At 39.3% G+C, this 14,422-nt stretch overlaps 1 protein-coding gene across 1 annotated transcript in view; it reads left to right on the forward strand.

The window, feature by feature from the left end:
* The first annotated feature begins 1,641 nt into the window (after positions 1–1,641).
* FAM234B (family with sequence similarity 234 member B) overlaps positions 1,642–14,422 on the forward strand; it is a 28,547-nt gene continuing 15,766 nt past the window's right edge. Inside the window, exons 1-4 of the mRNA XM_007423209.4 lie at positions 1,642–1,782; positions 6,199–6,591; positions 9,436–9,534; positions 12,627–12,815. Of these exons, the coding sequence (XP_007423271.1) occupies positions 1,746–1,782; positions 6,199–6,591; positions 9,436–9,534; positions 12,627–12,815 (718 nt within the window). The 5' untranslated portion in view covers positions 1,642–1,745. The remainder of the gene's footprint in view (positions 1,783–6,198; positions 6,592–9,435; positions 9,535–12,626; positions 12,816–14,422) is intronic.

The raw sequence follows: 14,422 nt of genomic DNA on the forward strand, positions 1-14,422 counted from the left end.
TTGGTAATGCATTCAAGGCCCTCTCATCCAAGATTAAGTCACTGATGAGGGAGGCCTTATTACCGGCTGACCTGGGATGTGGTAGCAGCAGCTGGAAGCTGCAGTCATATACAACAGGGCACGGGAAGGAGCCCAGGGGCTGGAATGTAGTATCAGCCTAAGCCATTGAAAAGAAGCTGAAAATCTTTCTGCCCAGCCATCCTGGAGGCCCTCAATGTTGTTCCCTACAGCAGCTGCTGGAGCCTCCCTCCATGTCTGCCAGTGGGGCAAACAGCATCCAGAGATTCTCTGAACCCACTCCAGTGTCTACACAGCTCCTGCAACATGCTTTAACAACAAACTATTGTCACTATTCCATCCTGGCACCATTGTGAAAAAGAAAGGTTTTTTTGAGCAGGTCAGATCATTGTTATACTATTTCTCCAGAGAGCAAAAGAAACCTGAACAAGAACTTGCCCCTTGGCAAGGACAGCTAAGCTGTTAATACAGGTCACATTTAACACAACGTGCATTCACTAACTTGCCTGCTCTGTAGTTTGTTTGTTTTTAAATGGGCATTACAGTGTCATTACTCCCTTTGAAAAGCTATTTGTGATCCAGGTCAAAAAGATGGCATCACGCATATTCCCACAGATCGTTTCAGATCAGGGTCAGCTTTGTTCTGCAGGCTGTAGAGGTTGCTAACGGGAGCCAAAGTCTACCTTGGCTGCAAATCAAAATTATGTTGAATATTGAGGCATTAATGTTTATATAGCTGGGACTACAAATATTGATGATGCTATTTGCAGAGTCAAAAATGTTGGTGCCAAGAAGAGGTGCACCACAATTCCTCAAGGGAAAGGACGAAGCAACAAATTCCAGTCACAGAAAAACATCCTGAACCTGAGTGTAACTTCTGAGCGGAAATGCCAACGGAGAATCCTGATTGCAAAGCTCATTTTCTTTCTCCTATCCGGCTGCTGGCTAGGGACCAATACACTTGAAAGGTGTTTCCTCTAAAGATGCCATCCTAAGGGCCCTATTGTCCCCCACTTTCTAGCCTTCTGCCCCCCCATGAATTAAAATACAACTCCCATAGCTCCCCAAATGGGAACTGTAGTCCCAATATATTACAGGGAGAGGTGTTCTGTTTGGCCTGGCTCTCTCTGCAGGGAAGCAGGATAAAATAATCAGACCGCGAAATAGCAAAACACTTGTTGCCAACTCTTGTCTCTTTCAATGCCTGCCAACTGTCTTTTCCGAAGGAAGGGAACCTGCAAACTGAAATCCTTTGACTGAAAACTCTGATTTATTAGAGTTACTGGGGTGGGGGGGTGGGGGTAGGGAGTGGGAGTCCTGGTGCAAAACTATGCACCAACTGAATATTAATTATCTTTCAGAGTCCCACTTCCAATATTAGCAAAGTTTGGCCACATCTCTTTAGTGCCCGAGCTGGAAAGGATGCTGCAAAGAATTGGTACCCAGCATTTTAGGGTAAGCTGAAGCGGATCACTTGAATCATATCATACGATCCAGCTACGTAGAACAACAAAATATCTTACGCTGACCCCTTAAGGCGCTCTCAGCTGTAAAATATATACAGTTGCAAAGCAAATTACAAACGCAGACTGTCGGCTGTGTTCCCATCTGCGTAATTTTCGTGCAAACACACTAAAGATCATTAACACCTTAACTCCGGCTGTCCGCAAAACTACACTTCCCAGGAGGCAGAAGAGCTGAGCGCATGCGCGTCTTCTATCGCCAGCATGGCTACGGTGCTGTCACGGGCGCTGAAGCTGCCAGGTAGGGGTCTTGACTTGCAGCGCGTCAAACGCGGGTAGGAAATGCGGGGGGTGGGGGGTGGATAAGGATGACACATCTGGACTATGCAGGGCTGGGGCGTTTTAGACCCAGATTTCTTAGTCCGGCAGAGCATCCGGGTCCCATCTGGGGAAGAGACCGACCAACCTCCTCCGCTCGTATATCCGGGTCCCAGCAGGTGCCTCTTATCTCTGACCATGAAAAAGAGAGATGGGTGGATTGAATGAATAAGGATCATAATAGGGGGTCGGGTGGAGAGGCGAGTGAGATAAGCCTTGTCTATCTTTGTTAAGCGTTTGTGGATGCATAGTACAGTGACGGTGCAGAGATGACCCACTTCTTTTGCCGGGAGGAAGGCTTAAGCGTTGCCGACCTTGATGGCAGAAGAAACCGAGGCAGGGCTGGTCCCAGGGAAAGTGATGGGGCGAAGCTTTGAGATAGAGGAGTGAATAGGTACTGTCTTGTCTTGCTGCTGCAAAAGAGATGGGAAATAGGTCTGCCTGTTTGTGCAATCTGCGTTCCCAAGAACAATTTGGATCAGTGTTGCTATCCAGCATTTTTGTAAATATTGATATTTCACTATGAATAACTTGTTTTGGAAGTTGAGAAATTATTTGAGAACACAATAGACAGTGATAATGAGAGCTGGATACTTTCTGACTATGATATTATGTCATAAATCACCTTCAATTTTAATTCAATTTAAATGGAATTTCAAGGGGTTTAAATAGTGTTTTTTTGTTTGTGAATACTTTGTTTTTCTACTACTACTTAGCAGAAAAGGGGAAAAAAGCAGAGTAGATAGAATAATTGTACAATCCTTGTTTATTGGAAGTGGTAACAGCTGTCTATTTGGAATCTGTCCAGTTGTTAGCGAAAGTGCTGGGCGGATTGTGGTTGATTTAACTGTGAGCTTTTGTCATCTCTTTAAACTTCAGGAGATATACCTGTAATTAAGAAAGTCTTATTTTAAACTTTTCATGGTTGAGTCAGGTTGTATATCAAGCTGTGCGCCAAGGTCAATGAATAAAACATTTCTTTCTACAGCTTGGCATATGTTGCCCAGGATTTTCTGTTGGGCCAGTCACACAACTTAATTTGCTTGTCTTTTTTGCATTTTAATAGGTCTAAAGCTTGTAGCCTTGCAGAAAGACGCCTAGAAAAATATTTTCTATGGGAGGTGGAGAAATCCAATAAAATAAATAAATAAATAAATTTAGAGTGAATTGAACAGTGAGCTGTGCTCTCCTTCTTAGGAAACTGGGAAATTCTGGAAAATTAATTGAAAGATTCCAGTTCAGTGCAGATTGAACAGGTGCATTAAGGCACATAAATTGATTTGGGGAGTGAGAGCCAGAGAAATTCCAGACAAAAATGAGAACATACATCTAAGAAGCTAACTTTTTCTTTTGCGTGTTAACATCTTGCTGTTAGCTAAACATTTGGAATATTCTTCTAACTTGTTGTTTGTAACTAGGGAAAGAAAACCAAGTATCCTGTAGCAATGTAAAGAGAGCCAGTTTGGTGTAGTAGTTAAAAGCACCAGGCTAGAAACAGACTGAGTTCTAGTCCTGCCTTAGACACAAAGCTGGCTGGGTGACTCTGGGCCAGTCTCTCTTTCTCAGCCCTAGGAAAAAGCAGACAGTGGCAACCACTTCCAAAATCTTGCCAAGAAAACTGCAGTGACCTGTCCAAGCAGTTGCTGGGAGTCAAGGCTGACTTGAATGCAAAAAAAAAAAAAAAAAAAAGCAGTGTAAGTTGAAGAGGAGAAAGGCCTGTCACCTGTTTCGCTGGAACTGGATTAATAAGCTGGTTGGCTCCAAATTCTCCTTTTCCTTTCTCTTGTTTGTTCTGGCATGAATCTGCAAAGTCCGGGAAAGGGAGAACCCTGGAGGATGGAGGTACTGCGCTCCTGATTGGGAATTCTCTCAGCTGCTTAGCCACTCAGTAGGAAACCTTGTTCATTAGGAAAGAAGCCACGTTTCCTTTTTTTCCAGCATTTTTTTCTCCTTTCTATCAAATGCAGCCTTGTCTCCCTAGATATTAGCTTTTTTTCTTATGGAAGTTAATTAATACAATCATGCAGTGATTGTCCCATAGTTTCCTCTTTTTCCCAGGAACTGAAAGTATTTAGCTCCAGTTAAGTTTGCATAGTATATTTTTCTTAGAATTTGATATTATTTGTTAGATTTTTGTTACTGACATTTTAAAATGTATTTTTAAAATTCTTACTGCTATTTTAATCTCTGTAAACAGTAAAAGATTCATGGGGATTTAGGTAGTAGATAAATGGCATAAAATTAAAAACAAGCAAACAAACAAATAGTAGGGGTCCATAACATTTTCGGGGCAGTGGAAATGTGACAGTCCCATGGCTGCCACAGAAGTAAGTTACACAATATTCAGGTATCAGAAAACAAAGTAGTGAGGCTGTTCCTGCTGCAATATCTCTGTCTTCAGGTAATGTTAATCTTTCTTGGTAGTAAAGATGATGCCTTAAGAGGGACCTTTGTTTTGCAATAGACTAACTTCTCACTTAATTTTGTTTTAGTTAAAAGGGTATTTAAACACAACTGTGGAGTCCTTGGGGTTCTCTGAGCTTTTCCTGCAAACGTTTCATTACCCGGCTAGGTAACATCTTCAGTGCTGGAATGGGCTGGGGTTTGCTCTTTGTTTATATACTCTTGCATGCCCTGCCAGTGTTGGTGGGGGTTTTGTTTTGTTCCTCTGGTAGTTCCTTGATTAGGGTATTGTTTGCTGCTTGCTTGTGTGCCCTGTGGTAACCTCTGCTTATCTTGGTGATAATTGCTGGTGAGGAGCAAGGCATGCAAGAGTATATAAACAGAGAGCAAACCCCAGCCCATTCCAGCTCTGAAGATGTTACCTAGCCGGGTAATGAAATGTTTGGAGGAAAAAAACCAAGCTCAGAGAACCCCAAGGACTCCACAGTTCAACCCCAAGCTACACATATTCGCCTCCATTGGAAACACAACTTTAGATGAAGCATGGAGTCTGGTGGGCCACTGAGTGCCACTGAGCACTTTGGCAAACATAGGTGCTATTTTTTGGATCCAGGCTTTAGAAATTATTTTTGTGTGGGTTTGTCAGTTTTACACTGCCTATCCAAAGCAGGCAAGAGAAAATGACAATTCAGTTGTTTGGTGAAATTGACATTATGATTGTGTGAGTGTGTTACTGTGTTTTTTTTTTAAAAAAGTATTACAGTAACAGAAGGTATAATGCTGCTTGCTGTAGTAAACTGTTAGATGTTGTTCATGGAACGATAAAGTGTGATCTCAAGCATATTTATTGAGAAGTAAATCACACTGTAATAAATGCTTACTTCCAGGTAATATGCATTGGGTTGCACTGATAATAGTCATTTAACATTTCTCTCTATTTGAGCTATGGAGTCAAAATGATTTGTTAATCCTTTTTGTATTTTGAACACTGGTATTTCTTTAGGAAAACTCTGAAAAATATTGCTTTGATAAATTTATAGTTCTAGGCCTCAGCCTATAAAATCAAATGGGTTGAAATTATCGTGGCGTCTTCATTGGACATGGGGAAAAAAGCTTATTCTAGTGTGATTCTTCATAATCAACCAAGTACAGTGGCAAATTGAAATACAGTGATCAAAGAAAGTTGTTTGAGATGCTATTTCGTTACATAAACAAATATTAAACTGATTAGTTAATGAAAAAAGATGAAATAGGCAATTACATAAGAAAATTAGGCAATTTTTAATTATTGTGCTTTGAAAGCAGGTGAGAGAATTTTTTTAACTTCTTGACCAAAAAGATGGTTAAGAGGACAGAACTTTGGCATGCACAGGTTAACCATGAAGGAACAACACAGTAGCTTCATAGAAAATTGTTTCTCATTATAGAAATGAAGGCGTTAAAAGAAATTAGGTAAATCCCATACCCCTGTTTCTTAGAAAAACTCTGCCTATATTGAAATTTTGAAATATAGACAGGCTTTTTCTTCTGTCTAACAGTGTCATGTCTGTGCTGCAAGCATGCCCGTTTGTGATGAACTGGAATGGAGGAAGGGGGGTGAAAACGGTGCTCTCGTCTCCAGAGCAACGCTCTGGAGATAAGCGGAGAAAGCTGGTGCATCCCTAAACATTCCAGAAGATAGTAGAGAGTTGTGCCTGGGAACTACTGGTCAGTCTGAAAAGATTTCTGTAAACAGGTGCTGGCAAATAAACGTTGCTGGTTGAACCTGCATGGTCTCCAGGAGTTCTTTGGGCTAGGCCTGACATCGTTGTCTTATCTAATGAATTACCTCCCTTTCTTTTAGACCATTTTTAGAGGGCCTGAAAATGCCACAGGTTCTTTAATTACCCATGCCTATCAACCATGGTTAATTCTCACTTTCCATCTATCTTCTCAGGTAAGAAGAGTCCAGACCTTGGGGAATATGACCCTCTCACTCAGGCTGACAGTGATGAGAGCGAAGATGACCTGGTCCTCAATTTGCAGAAGAATGGTGGAGTTAAAAATGGGAAAAGTCCCCTAGGGGAAGTGCAGGATGTGGACTCAGATGTGGAAGCTGGGATAGCCAAGCAGCATCTCTCGGAGGGTATGACAGAAGAGTACCCAAATGAAATGACCAATAGTTTGGAGCAGAAGACAGCCAGTTCTTTGATGCCTTATTTGCGCACAGCCATCTTTTTATTCACTGTGGTTATCTCCATGATCCTTGTGCTGGTGTGTGCTTTTCTCATTCCTTGTCCACCAAGAGACTTGCATAATACTTGGATTCACAACCTAGGTCAAGTGGCAGGTAAGAAACATCTGGAAATACAACATCTACCTTAGATTATGAAATGTATACTCCAGCAGGAAAGATATTGAGAGTTTTGGTTGAAATTATAAATAGCTTTAAGTTAATATTTGTCCATCATCCATAACAGAAGATGCCTATAGGTTGAAATATCAATCAAGAGTGAGTAGAAGATGGAAAAGCAAAATTTTGGATCAGTAGATGAAGTGGAACTTCCTGCAGTTTTTCCCACTAATGTTCTATCAGATAGCCAATATGATGTAATGGTTAGACTGTCACAATACATCTAAGAAGGTTCAGGTTAAAATTGCCACTCCATGGAACTCATGGATGAGTATGGCTAATCAAAGCAATGTACAGTAATCTATCTCACAAGGTTGCTGAAAGGATAACAATAAGTATAGGGATAATGCACAAAGTACTCGGAGGAAAGGCAGGAGATCAAGTTAATTTAAGGCTTTCCCAAACTTTAAGGCTCGTAGACATTAAAACTTGCAAAGGTGGGTTCTACCAAAAATGAATGCCAGAAGGGAAGTGGACTCTATTACATCTGTATAGAAAAGGATTGTCAAAAATAGCATTTTGTTGGAGATGTAATAAGGACAATGCCTCTTTAAAGCATATGTTTTTACAGTGTCCTATACTTACCAAATTTGGGGAGAAAGTAGTAGACTATATGAATATGATTGTGCAACAAAAGCTAAAATTTTCAGAGGATAGTATTCTTTTGAACTATATACCTAATACATGGAATTTGACATTTGGACAATGTAAATGGATTCTCTGGGCCCTTACTATGGCCAAAACACTGATACTGCAGCACTGGAAAGATAAATGTATGGCTCCATTTATTCAATGGATTGAAGACCTGATTGCGCTTGCCACTTATGAGTGGACTACCTATAGATGTAGACTTTGTATGCACAAGTATAATGAAATATGGGACTCATTTATACAAAATACAGTAGGTTAGAAAAATGATAGTCATAAAAATCTATTACAAATATATATATATATATATATATATAAAAAAATTTTATTTATTTATTTTCAAATTTGTATGCTGCCCATCTCCCCCAATGGGTGACTCTGGGCGGCTCACAATAATAAAAAAGAAAAAACATAGGACTCTCCAGACATAGACATAATCTATAAATAGTTAAAAAACATATAAAAATGGCCTAAAAACCTCCTATAATTTGGCCCTAAAAACCTGTAAGATGCTGGGGGGGGACAACCCCTCACCCCACCAGCCATCTCCACAGGTGCGGGCCCCCCTCTGGCCCCCAGGCCTTCTGGCAGAGCCAGGATTTGATCTCTTTCCTGAAAGCCATGAGGGAGGGGGCACACACACGCACACACACACACATATACTTGAATAATATTTGTATTAGATAAGTAAATATAGAATTGAAATTATTTATTATGATATATTAACATTTTTTCCTCTTTGTTGTACTTTTTTCACGTTTTTGTTAAATCACTTTTATGAGGGTTTTTTGTAATTAAAAAAAATGCCAGAAGGGAAGTGAATAATCTCAATCTGTGTTGTGAGGGGTTGGCTAACCCCCCAAAAATAATTGTACACAAAACTGTATAAAAAGAGATCGGATCAAAACCCAAACATTAGTCTTCTAAACGCACACATACACATATATACACAAAAAGATATAAAACCCACAACACCTCCCCAAAACCATAACTCCCTGATATAAAATATATCTAGTTATATTTTATTTGTACCATATTGAAAATTTTATTTCAATTTAATAAAAGCTATCTTAGGTTGTACCCAATTAAGCAATTGTATTATAGTCCCAAATTCCACAAACAAAACACGTTAAACCTTATTTTTAAACCAGTTACATAAACATACCTCTTTGTTTAATTCTGTGGTAATTACACTATTCAAAGATTTATTTTCTTTGATTTTGAGTATAGCAGTTACATATATGTTGGACCAAATGTTCTATCCAACTGAACATCAGTGTCTTTTAATGGCTAGATAATTAATGTGAATGTGTGTATCTTTGAGTCATACGTGGGAATGTTAACTGAATTTGACCTTTGGACAGAGAAATAAAACTGGGGGCTTAAATTTAAGCAAGTCTGCCATTCCAGGAAACAAAATAATTATCTATCTTTATTTCTTAATTTGCTTAACTTGTTTCACTACCTATTTCTGTAGCTGGAGATGCCATTTTTAAATGCTATTTTTTATATCTTTGGATCTGTTTGTTGCCCACTTCAGAATTATATGGAAATGGTATAACTACTTTGATATTTACTATAGTACACTTATCTGCAAGGAGCTGTTATGTTCTAGAGTAAAGAGCAGGTATTTGTAGTATCTTGTAACCACAGCATGATAGGAAGCAATCCTCAAAATAGTTTTACTTCAGTAACTGATCTTTGACTGCTATTGCTTAGATTCCAGTTTTAAGTTTGAGCTAGTCCTAACATCATTTTTTCCCCACTTTCTCTTTTCCTCATATTGAAATGTTGTAGAACTTATGCAAGGTACATACTGTACTTGGATTTATTAGGTTACCTGAACTCTCCCTTATATTTGTAGCAATTCATGGTAGTAGTGACACTGAGTTTCAGGATGGGGGCCAAAATGTGTTATAGCCCTCTCAGGAACGTAGCTGTGTGAGAGGTTAGCTCAAGTGAATTGATTAAAATGGTCCATAAGTATGTCTGAATGGCTAAGCTACAGAAAGTAGTGGGATCACATCTACCACAAGTTTTTTATGATAGCTGTATCAATAGCCATCCTGAATATGCTTAGGATGGATGGGAAATGCATTCTAGAAAAGTAACTTATTCCACTTTATTCTTCAGATGGAGTGCTGTTTCCACCAGAACTTTTTGATGTAAATAATGATGGTCTCCCTGATGTCTTGCTCTCCTTCACAGCTTTGAAAAATGCTAGCGTACTGGGTAAGTATGCAGATCCTAATAGCTAATTTCAGAATTGAGAGCACAACTCAATTGTAGCATGCTAGCAACCTGCAAACCCAACCTTTTCTGTAACTCCCTTGCCTGCAAGGTACATGGACACAATTTCTCCATATCTGGAGGACAGCTTTTAAACAAAGTATTTAGAGTCTTCGATGTCTTACTGCACAATCACTTGCTTTAAAAGGGAAAAGGAAAGCAAGCACATACACATTAGCCTTATACCTGTATGGTCATTGTCCAGGGTGCAGTCCAAATTGTCTCTTTTGTTCCTGTGAAATTCACATACAAAGAGCTGCATGTGGCCCCCAAGTTTTAGTATGGCTGCCAGGTCCTCCTGAACTTTTTGGCACATACTGCATGAAAGAGGGTAGGATAACTGGAGATGGTAGTGGTAGAATAAACATATGAAAAGTTAGATTGGGTATTAGAAAGATTGGTACCTCCCCACCTGAAACATTTCACACAATCCGTAGGCGGCTCTCAACCCCTAAAAGCTTGTGCACCTCTGACAGATTAGCACAGGAGACTCCCTGGGGCTTTGCGGGAGATAGTGCAGAAAAGGATTACCCAAATGTGACAAGAGGCTAACACTTTGAGGAACTGCTATAACCTTTGCAGCTTTATAGTTCAGAAAAAAAAGGTGGTAGGCTGTTTAAAATTGTGTAAGTTCCCTACCCTACAAATTATTATTTGGGTACATTTTTGCTGTTGTCTCACTTACGATTTACAAATGTTTTCCCCAAATGGTCTGCATCACATGGTGTACTTCCAAAGTGTAGGCTGCTAGTGCTACATTGTGTTGTTTCTGTAGTGCTATGAAAGACGGTGTCTTAACCGATAGAGGAATTGATAGCAAACCCTGGGAACTTGAAAATGGAAGACAGCACTGTCAGGGTTTTATTCCAGTTGGTTTGGTAAATGTTTGAGGAATGAGGCTGGCCGATACAGGCAACATCTTTTTAATTTGGACTGGGGGAGAATGGAGTGGTGAATAACAGGCTAAGCCATTTTACTAAAGGAAACAGCTCCATTCTTGTACTTGCCTTATGTTAGCTTGATATGGTACTTTATAATTCAAGGGTCACTTTTGTGTAGCTTGTAAAGTATGGACATTCAAGAATTTTAGAATAGAAGAGGGGAAAAGGGTTGTCATTTCAGGCCTTTGCTTCACTTAAAGAGGGAGAGATGGGTGGAGGGTGAAAGAGTAATGAATGCAGGTTCATTACAACGGGGCCACTAGTCTCATTCCCCAGGTTTTTGCATAACATCTAGATGCAAGTCTTTGAACAGAGGGTTGTATATATGTTTAGCTGAATATTTTCACTTCAGATCTTATTCCCAATGTGTTGGGGGTGCACATGGGAGAATAGCAGAATGGTGACTTGGGAGCAGGTCCCGAACATTTGGCCCATCTCTTTCTCCATGCATTCTTGGGACAAGTGAAGTACCGAACAGAAGGGAGAGCAACTACAAAGTAACACAATGCATCGAAAGAGAAGGAACTGAAATGTGTGGTATCATTGCATTTAAATTACAGTTGTCTGAATATAGAGGCTAGAAGTTAGAGGCATTAAGTGGGGGAAGGTTGATGCAGAAAACGGCTGATTTTATCTTGTGCTAAGAAATGGCTTGCTTTACCACCATATGTTGAATCAACTACAATTGGTTGGGTTCACATATTGTACTATAATATAGGCACACAGGTTTTCTCCATCAAGAGCCATTTTGGGCCATTGAGCTTGAAGGGGCTGAAAGCAATGGGTAGTACAAGAAAAAACAAACCTAAATTGATTTCATTTTATTTACATTTAGATAAAATTAATTGTAATTGATACAAGTATGCTAATGTATTTCCTCTTTGTAACTTTTCTCTTTGGACACATTACAAATTCCAATTTGGTAACAAGTTTGAAGATTTCTGAGGATTACACCCAAGACTTTTGGCCTCAAGTTGTACACCTTTGTACTATGCCTCAAAACATGATTTGCAATCCATAGTATTATATTCAGATGGCATAGTAAATCAGACACATGCATCATTATCATTTAATCTGATATGTGAACCCAACTATTGTGAGTTTTTAAAAAACAAGACCCTTCGTTGGATAGGGCTTTGGCCAGGTAATTGGGGTAGGGAAAAGCATATGCATGGAAAACAATCTGTGCTACCTTTTAGATCTTGAGTAAGAAATATTGAAGCTCTATTTCGTTTATATGATTCTTCAATATGATGCATGTTTAAACACTCCTAACATATACTCTTCAATAAAGAGAACATGGTCAAGTAACAAAGGAGAGAAAACTGAAATAAATCTTGTTCTGACTGATGTGTTAGAGGGTTTTCAAGGAGGATTATTTCTTGGGCCTTGGATGCTAACCTAAGAATAAAGAAGTTCTTTTTTTCAATTGTCCCATAATTAACACAGTGGAGGTGAGCTCTGTTGATAATGAAGCTCAAGCTCAGATACTTTGGTCACTTAATGTGAAGAGAGATCTCTTTGGAGAAGACCCTGATGCTGGGAAAGATTGAAGGCAAAAGGAGAAGAGGACGGCAGAGGATGAGATGATTAGATAGCATCACTGAAGCAATGAGCATGAAACTGAGCAAACTCAGGGAGGCAGTGAAGGACAGGAAGGCCTGGCACGATATGGTTCATGGGGTCACAAAGAGTCGGACACGACTTAACGACTAAACAACAACAACAGCAAGCTCTGAAAACAAAGTGAAGTTTACAAACTGCTGCATACTGGAAAAACTTGGAAATGCTCAGTTCCATCTTGCGTGTACTTATAACAGAATCAGTGTGCTTAGGATAGCAGCCTGAAGCTGTGATCCTTTGTGGATATATCCAGGAGGTGAATCCCATTGCAGGACTGATTTCTGAGGAAATAGTTTAGGATTAGGCTGTTAAATGGACATTAGGATTGAATTAATCAGTTGAATTAATTAGTTTACTGGGATGTGTTGCAATGTATTCTTGGAAAAATTTGAAAGCAGCAGAAACCTCCACAACAGTTTTCCCCTTTTCATTACAGAAAGATCAATTTACTTCTTTTATGTTTGTTGTCAGGTGTCTCCACGCCATGGGTAACTATAATGGCACTTTCAGGTATGAATGGCAGCATCTTGTGGTCCAGTCATGTTAAAGAAGAGATTCTGAGTGTGCAATGTAAGAATTTAGACTCTGTATTCTCAGCAGAGCCTGTCTGCCTTGTTACTGGGACCTCTACATTCCTCAGTCTTCTGAGTGCCTCATCAGGTAAGTTGAACTGGTGCAGCTAATAACGCACACTGTTGAAAATGAGGAGGAGTTTGGTACCACCTTTTCTGACTTAACATGTTATTAGAAGGAATAAGTTTTTGTGAGCTGCAGTTCACTTCAACAAATGCATAGAGTGGTTAAATTGATGTAGAATTTTACAGGGTTAGGGGGAAGGGAGGGGAAGACAAGTTGTTTATGCAAATACAGGTTACATGTGAATCGGATTACAATTATTAATTGATAAGGTACTTAAAAACTCATTGTGTTTGTTTAGACTTTTGAGATGGGCAGAAACATTTGATGTATGAGAGTTCAGCAATCTCTCAATCATGCTATTAAAATTTCATTTTTTCAAAATGGTCTCTTTGAGAGGGGTTAAATTGGTCAACAGAGCTACGAGGTGAAGCTATGTGTGTGTGTGGTTGCTGCTTAGATGCAACTGCTGATTGAAAGCTAGTAAATGGAATTTTGATAAGATGGAATTGTTGTAGAATTAAGGGAATCATAGCGGGTGGCATCACATTTCTGCTGAAGGAATGAGTGCCTAGTCTGGAAGTACTTCTTAATTCTACCTATTGCTGATGGTTTGTGACCATGGATTATTTCCACAAAGAGTCATTATGACAGTTTAACCAGGAGAATGTCACATTTTAGATTACTGTGAAGAAGCCATGGGAAATAATGCTGAGTCAAAGCTGATCTACACATGTTTCACTAAAGCATACCGTGATTAAATAAGGCATGCATTATGCTGGTGAAATACTTGTAAGCTGTAGTAAGTCGAAGGGGAATGCAGAAGATCAGAGTTCTAAGATTTTTTTCAGAGCAACTTATTGGAATATCAGAGCAGCTGACAGAACTTCCTTTCTCAGGTGTGAATAAGGAGATGACCAAGATTTACAGATGATGAATAAAAAAGGCAATAATGTTTTTTCTTTTTCTTTGATGGTATTCCTACTAGCAGTTTAAGTGGTAACACCTCATTGTAAGATAGTTTGCATTCGGGATCAAATCTAAAAATTGTATTTCAGTTCAGGTGAGGTCTTATTAAAATGTAATAGTTTACAAGTTGAACCTAAGCCATTAGTAATAAGCACCACTGAATCCAGATTTACTTCTTGGTAATCATGCCTAGTATTTTGGATATGCCTCATATGCTGAGATCATTTCAGTGGTTTCTTTGGTTTAGAATGCCTGTATTAGGGTGGAATTTTTAACTGATGGGATATTTAGTTTAGATAATAGCAAAAAAGCCCTTCCTTAAGACATGGTTTTGGTTTCTTCCTAGGGGAAAGTTAAGTGTAAGACTTATTATGATAAGGTCTTGCACTTCTGATGGATAACTACTATGGTCAAGATGGCAACCAGTTCAGCGCAGTGTATCTTTTCTTGCCTTGCAGAAGTCTTTGCTAATCTGAACTGGCAGACAGACAGAATTTTTCCCTTGGAAAGCCTTTGGTCATTTATTCAGTGTGAAGTGCATAGGAAGTTGGCCTTTTGTTAGATCAAACTATTGTCTATATCATTTAGTATTGTTTACTCGGAATGATAGCAGTTCTTCAGGATCTGAAGGGCAAGTGATACTGTAGAGCAGTGTTTCTCAA

Source organism: Python bivittatus, unplaced genomic scaffold, assembly GCF_059951505.1.
Source record: "Python bivittatus isolate LINGU-HERP-01145 unplaced genomic scaffold, Pbiv_v1 ctg000330_np1212, whole genome shotgun sequence".
In the NCBI taxonomy this organism is placed as follows: Eukaryota; Metazoa; Chordata; class Lepidosauria; order Squamata; family Pythonidae; genus Python; species Python bivittatus.